At 39.0% G+C, this 7,219-nt stretch overlaps 1 protein-coding gene across 1 annotated transcript; it reads left to right on the top strand.

The window, feature by feature from the left end:
- Positions 1-231: 231 nt before the first annotated feature.
- tat (tyrosine aminotransferase) lies at positions 232-7,214 on the top strand (the record flags this gene model as incomplete). Its single annotated transcript, XM_055159756.1, has 12 exons — positions 232-349; positions 2,567-2,857; positions 3,300-3,404; positions 3,478-3,545; positions 3,788-3,946; positions 4,022-4,160; positions 4,289-4,341; positions 5,955-6,107; positions 6,254-6,382; positions 6,598-6,681; positions 6,770-6,868; positions 7,203-7,214. Coding segments are annotated over exons 1-12 (1,314 nt in total), but the record flags the coding sequence as incomplete, so codon positions are not given.
- Between the last annotated feature and the right edge of the window lie 5 nt (positions 7,215-7,219).

The raw sequence follows: 7,219 nt of genomic DNA, 5'->3' as shown, positions 1-7,219 counted from the left end.
TGGAAAGTAACGAATTACATTTACTCATGTTACTGTATTTGAGTAGTTTTTATGAGTAATTTGTAATTTTTTAAGTAGTTTTTGAAATAGAACATTTTGACCTAAGTATTTACTTCATTACATTAGAACTCAGATTGTTAAAGAAAAAAATGAAATGCGAAAAAAAAAAAAAAAAAAAAAAAAACAATCTGCCGGAAATGAAAGTAAATTGCGCGGACTTGCACGCGCGGCATTTTCACTATTGAGTGTACAGTCATTGTACAAAACCGTCAGTCATCTTGAATCAACGTGGATGATGCTGGTGCCGAGCCAGAGATAGAGGTCGTCATGTACGATATTCAAGAAGAAGGTACATTTAATAATTCTCGAGAGGAAACCCTTGGCCAAACATCAGACACCTATTTGCGTTCAAACGCAAAGTAGGGAATAACATAATAATGCAAGTGTTAAAATAGAAAGTGTCAGTAAGCTCAGTTGTGTACTAAATTTGCACTGAATTCTATCACCTAAACCTAAAAGTTTATGAAAACAACTTGTGCTAGATTAGATTTATGACTCATCCCTTTTTTCCTTAATTATTTGAAAGTAAATGACTTTTACTCACTCACTGTGTTTAATCCCCTCCTCCTCTTTTTTTAATTTTACGCAGCTTGCATTTTCTCAGTTCCTTGCATTGGTCACAGTGGGAGAGCTCAAAGGGAGGGTCATTTGGAGCTGGACCATAAAACGGTATAGTTTTTAAAAAATGAGTGGCAGTGGGTTGTGTAACAGATATTTTTTTCTAATATATGTTGGCCCTCTTTTTTAACTAGGCATTTGAACGCTGAATGTCATAATGAAAACATATATATTTCAGTCTGACGTTTCATGACAACAGTGTTATCAGTGTTGTTGTGTGATGTGGGGTTGGTGTATTGATTTACCTGAGAGTAACCGGACGAGAGAAGTCATAACATGTTGTCTTTTATAGGACCAGACTCATGTTGATAAATTGTCATACCAAAATGTAGTTTGAAATAGACCAATAAAAACTGGTCTATTTCAAACTACATATCGAACTAAGATGTTTGAAGACAAAAGCTGCTTTAGTCAAGTAGAATACTATATATAATAACTATAACGCTCTCTTTCTCTCTCTCTCTCTCTCTCTCTCTCTCTCTCTCTCTCTCTCTCTCTCTCTCTCTCTCTCTATATGTGTGTGTGTGTGTGTGTGTGTGCTCTTTTTTTTTTTTTTTTTTTTTACATATATTATATATATGTCGTAAATTTTGGTGCCATCTGAAATCCAGCAATGTCAGATTATCAGGTTATAACTCATTTACATCTACAGACTCCTTATTAATCCTTATTAATATAAAAATATTATTTTAACGATTGATGATGTTCGGTTGTTCTCTACAGAGCCGCACTTTACACTCATCTTCGATCAGTTATTGTTGTTTTCTGCGCGCAGCTCCTCCTTTTGACGCATGTGCGTCCTGTGGGTTTCCGTGGTCTCGCAGGTGATCGTAGGCGTGTGTCCAAGCAGGGGGGGTCTGGTTTGGGTTAACGGGCCGCGAACGGCTGATGTAACAGGGGTGTAGTGGCTCAGCCCTCGGCTCCTCCAATAGGACACTGGTGCGGCTCTACACCCATCTGCGCTCAAGGATAAAACCGGTGCGCATCACTCCGCCAACATTTGTTCTCAACTAACAAGACGCACTGTTGCTTTATTTACCATTTGGGAATAACAAGTACATCAGGTAAGGTGCATGGAACAAATTACTTTTTAGACTACTTCAACTGTCTATTTAGACCGAAATGATGTGATAGCCTACGCCAAAGTTGTTTGTTCTTTAAATACTCAGAGTTTGCCAAGGCTCTGGACATTGCTATTCTGTAATTAATACAGAACACAATGACAAAACCAGACCGGTAGGCAGACTATTTGAACTGTTTTAGTACAGGTCTTGCTTGAAAACTATAAGGCTGATTATAGATAACTCAAAAGAAAATTGATCTAGGCCTACAGCTTCAAAAATGTTATATATATAATATAATTTCCCAAAATTAAAATTTCAATATTTTCAATTTGCCTTAATGGTCTTGACACATGGTTTCTCTACAAAATGTTTGCCAGCTTTATTTCCTCTATTTCATCTATAACAATTAAATTCCAATGTTTGGCACATTAGGGTGAACTTGGTAACACCCTTTTTTTTTTTTTTTTTTTTTTTTTTACATAATAGTTGTTTTAATACATTTAATTCTATTACTTATACATATTTTAGTTTATCTGTTATATTTAATTACTAAGTAATTAGGGATGGCATAGTCAAAATAAAAAAATAAAGCAAATGTACACTTTAAAATGGTGGTTTTAAACCATCAAGAAAAGGTGGACCAAAGGCCTAACTGGTCAATGTAGTCTACTTAGGCCCCATCTGGCCTGCTAGGCAACATGAGGCCTGAACAGGCTAGATCATCATATTTGGTGTTATTCATGGTGCACAGATCTCTACTATGGCTAACTGGTGAAATTTCTTATTGTGGTTGCATATTTCTTACGTATATTGTTTGCTTACAGGTCACAGAATGGAAAACAAGTCTTACTTGGTGAAGATGAGTGGAAATGGGTTGCTGGTAAACAACAAGGTGAATGGAAGCTCTCTGAAAGGGAAAGCACTGAACATGAATGGCTTGCACCATGTGCAAGTAAATGGGAGTTTGTATCCCGCTAAAGTGAAGAGTCGCAGACAGCGCTGGGAGGTGAAGCCATCCGACATGGCCCAGAACACTCTGAACCCAATCAGGGCCATTGTGGACGGCATGAAGCTCACCCCAAACCCCGACAAGCCTATGATCGCCCTCTCCATCGGTACCGTGTTATCACTCATTCACATATAAGTTTAGACAATGATGATAGAACCTAAATCGTATTTTAATCTGCTAGGTTGACAGAGCCTTCACTAGTGGTACTATCTTTTGTCTGAAACACAAGATTTTAACCAGAGAAGTCTAATATGATTACCAAATGTTTAGCCTGTTTTACTAAGTATAGGCCTAAAGTCCATGATTAAAACAGAGAAGAAAGAGAGGAGACAAAACTGCCATGAAATTTCAAAGGAAAAAAAAACAAATTTTGCTCATTTAGGCCTACAATATTCCTTCTAAACAGGCTACATTCCTCCTATGTAGAAAAAAGGCAACTAGGCCTACTTAGCGTATTAGGTATTTGAGATGTAGGCCAAGTAATTGTATTGCATAAATTAAGTAAAATAAAACCAGTGTCTTTAAAGTTTGCCATTACTATGCCTCAGGAGATCCTACTGTATTTGGAAACCTGCCAACAGACAAGGCGGTGCTGCAGGCCATGAAAGATGCTATTGACTCACACAAGTTTAACGGCTATGCTCCATCAGTCGGTGAGTGTCAGAGACCATTGATAACTGATGTGGTGCACAGAGCATTGTGTGTTAATCATGAAAACCTCTATAGGTTACCTGCATAGTCGACAAGCTGTGGCCAACTTCTATAGCTGTCCGGAAGCACCACTGGGCGCAGAAGTGAGTTACCTTGAACTGTGTTAGTAATCAAAACATCTCCCTGTGTTGGTTCAGGTTACATTTATACCTTCCAACTAAAAAGCATAAAACATACTTCCGTTGTTATTCTCATTCTAGACATCTAAGTGAATGATGATGTGACAAATTTAAATTAATCAAAATAGCTTTTCTGCTAACTGGCAGATTACCTTTGCACATGACCTGCACTTTTCTGTCTTATGCAACATGCTGTCCATTTGCAGGATGTGATCCTGACTAGTGGCTGCAGTCAAGCCATTGACCTGGCTATCAGTGTGTTGTGTAACCCCGGAGACAACATCCTGGTGCCCTGCCCAGGCTTCTCCCTCTACAAAACTTTGGCTGTCTCCATGGGCATTGAGGTCAAACTCTACAATCTGCTGGTGTGTTCTAGAGCTGCACTGTAACAGCAATCACATGATTTATTTAGTCATTATTGACCTGAGTCTGTGTTATAGCCAGAAAAGTCTTGGGAAGTTGACCTACAACATTTAGAGAGCCTGATTGATGAGAGGACCTCCTGCATCATTGTTACCAACCCATCCAACCCCTGTGGCTCTGTCTTCACCAAAGAACACCTACAGAAGATTCTCAAAGGTAGCAACTATTCAGACACAGATACAAATGTACAGTTATTCTAATAGAATGCAATATAGTAATAATAGTATATAGTAATAGTTGTGTTGACAAAAAACGAAGAATTTAACCAACTATGTTGATTTCAGTGGCCTCCAGATACTGCGTTCCCATCCTGGCAGATGAGATCTACAGTGATATGGTGAGTGCTCGATCACGGTGTCTGTAGGTGGAAGTGGAACAGGACCTTTAGTGTTTGCACAGCTCTGGGCTGGCTGTAGAGGTTTGCACAGCGGTCACGCCACTGTGATAGTCCACTGTGACCCCACAACAGTACTGGAGCAGTAGGTCATCTGACTCATCTTGTTAGCTATGGCAAACTGGTAGATTTTCTTATTGTTTTTGTATGTTTCTTAAGTATATTGTTTGTTTGTTTGTTTGCAAGTCTGATAAAGAACAAGGTGAACAGAAATGCTCTAAAAGTCAGCCCAAAATCAAGAGACGCATTATTATCTCAGCATTTAATCTGAAATAACAGGTTTGAAGCCTAAACCTATAAAGGTTTACTGACACATTTAAAGCTAAGAACAAACACAGATGGGAGCATTTTTCACCTTAGAGAAGGTCACGCTCAACAAAGTCAGTTGAGGAGATGGAATCGATTTTGCCCTTGACTTAACTGATAGAGATCCTCAACTGCCATAGGTCTGTGATGTTTGCCAGCTCAAATATAGAGCAGATAAGAGATGTTCACGTATCTAGTGCTGTGATTTTCCACCTTTTTTGATAACAGGATGAATCATGGATGCATCCAGACCCATGTCATTACTGTTTACTTGTTTTGCAATAGTTTATTAGTATGACAATTGAAAAAAGTATATTTTCTTCAAGATCATAGGCAATCACTATTACTTTTGCAACTTTCTGAATTATTCAATTCTAAAAAATTATCACTACTTTATTGGTTTGCATGCTTGTTGTATTACAGTTGCAATGGCTGTTTCTACGCTGTGTCTGCATCAGTATAAACCTTGCTCAGTTTGAACCCGATCCCATCACAATGACTGAGCACTTTCTGGATACATGTGTTTGCCATTAATGCAGATGTGGGCTTCTGGCACAGCAGAAACGTGTGGAATGGGGGTGGGGGTGTGAGGGGTGGGTGGAGAGCCAGACAGGACTATGGGGGATGTGGGGCCCATTTTAATGGGCCAGTCCTCCGTCTGGGGCCAGTGAGGGCACAGTTCAGTGGAGTACTTCTCCCAGGGCACTGTCCTGGTAGTAAATAATAGTTTATGGCACTGCCTGGGTATAGAACATTACATAAATGCTCTCTCTGGCCACAATAAGACTCTACTTTAAGCCAACCCACACTTAGAACAGCCACAATCCCAAAAACACTTTAAAAACCCTGATGCTACACATATGTTCAGCTGTTACGTCATTCAAACTCAACTGGCCAATAGCAGATGGGGCAGATCCCCAATTACTTTAAGTTTCCAATAAGAAACAGCCTCGAGTGGGCGGAGTCCACTGGATGCTGTACTGTCCTCATGGCATGAGTGGTTCTTAGATCTAAGGCTAATGTTTCACGATATGCTCTAAGTACTTATACTGTACTGAATGTGTTTTTATTCAACCTGGCTGTGCTTTCACGTGTTCAATGTTGAACCAAGATGATCAATATATGCAGTTGCATGATTCCGAGCTTCTAATTGATTTAGTTGATTGTTGGTTTGTGCTATAGGCATTGTGCACAGAACAGAATTATACATGGACAGAATATAAATTGTCTATTATGTTATGTGTCTTTAGGTGTTCCCTGGTTGCAGCTCTCCCTCTATGGCTTCTCTAAGCAGTGACGTTCCCATTTTGGCCTGTGGGGGCCTGGCTAAACGTTGGCTTGTACCCGGGTGGCGGCTGGGATGGATCCTGATCCATGACCGCAACGACATATTTGGCTCAGAGGTGAACTGCATTTTCATTTGTTATGTCATCATCTACCTCAGTGAGTTTTTTTGTTAATTGTTACAACTGATTTATGTATACTGGAAAAGTATTGACATTGTTTATAAATCCTGTTAAACTTATGTATGCTTGTGTGGTGTGAGCAGATCCGACAGGGCCTGGTGAAGTTGACTCAGAGGATCCTTGGAGCCTGTACTATTGTCCAGGGGGCACTAGAGAGTATCCTCAACAACACGCCTCAGAGTTTCTACAGCACCACCATCAGTTTCCTCAAGGTGGGGCTGCATCCTTCTTCTATGTCCTCTTCCACTCCACCCCTCTGTAATGCCTCAGTCTGATCTCTTTGACTTCAAAACATGTCATTTTTTACTTACTTTACTAACTTTCTCATAAAAATAAATTTTTAAAAATTTCATATTATGCAATTTCTATGTCAGAAATAAACATTTACAGTACATCATCGTAAACTATGTTATTGTTTTGTCCTCAGTCCAACTCAGAGATTTGCTTCAATGAACTATCCACAGTCCCAGGCCTGAACCCTGTCATGCCCTCTGGAGCCATGTACCTCATGGTGAGTAGAGTCTCACAAAGCCCTGCACTACTACAATGGTTTTCAATATGCACTTCATTTAATTCAAATAACACATGTTCTTTTGCAGGTTGGTATTGACATGGAGCATTTTCCAGATTTTAAAAATGATGTGGACTTTACTGAGCGATTGGTGACAGAACAGTCAGTATTCTGTCTTCCTGCGTCAGTAAGTGTTTCTCTTTATACATTTTTACACTACATTTACATTCAAAGTAGCGGGTTATATGCTAAAAAACTATTAGCATTTTTTGTTTGGAGTAAGATCTTGATAAGAATTTTATCACAATTCATGTACACATGTACACTAATCTGCTTTTTCTGACAGTTCATATGATAAATAAATAAATTAACTTAGAGCTTTAGTAAATAAAATTATAATATAGCACCACAGTGGCATTAGAAAGAAAGTAGATACTTACATGGATGATATTCAGTTTATTATCGTATTGGCCAGCTCTAGTTCCAATTTAACTGAAAGGTTTTTTTAATGTCTTTCCCAGGCTTTTGAATACCCAAG

This window comes from Boleophthalmus pectinirostris, unplaced genomic scaffold (genome assembly GCF_026225935.1).
Source record: "Boleophthalmus pectinirostris isolate CB_2022bp ecotype Guang Dong unplaced genomic scaffold, ASM2622593v1 HiC_scaffold_270, whole genome shotgun sequence".
In the NCBI taxonomy this organism is placed as follows: Eukaryota; Metazoa; Chordata; class Actinopteri; order Gobiiformes; family Gobiidae; genus Boleophthalmus; species Boleophthalmus pectinirostris.
Note: the sequence above shows the minus strand (reverse complement) of the source record. Positions and strands in the feature narration are given on the sequence as shown.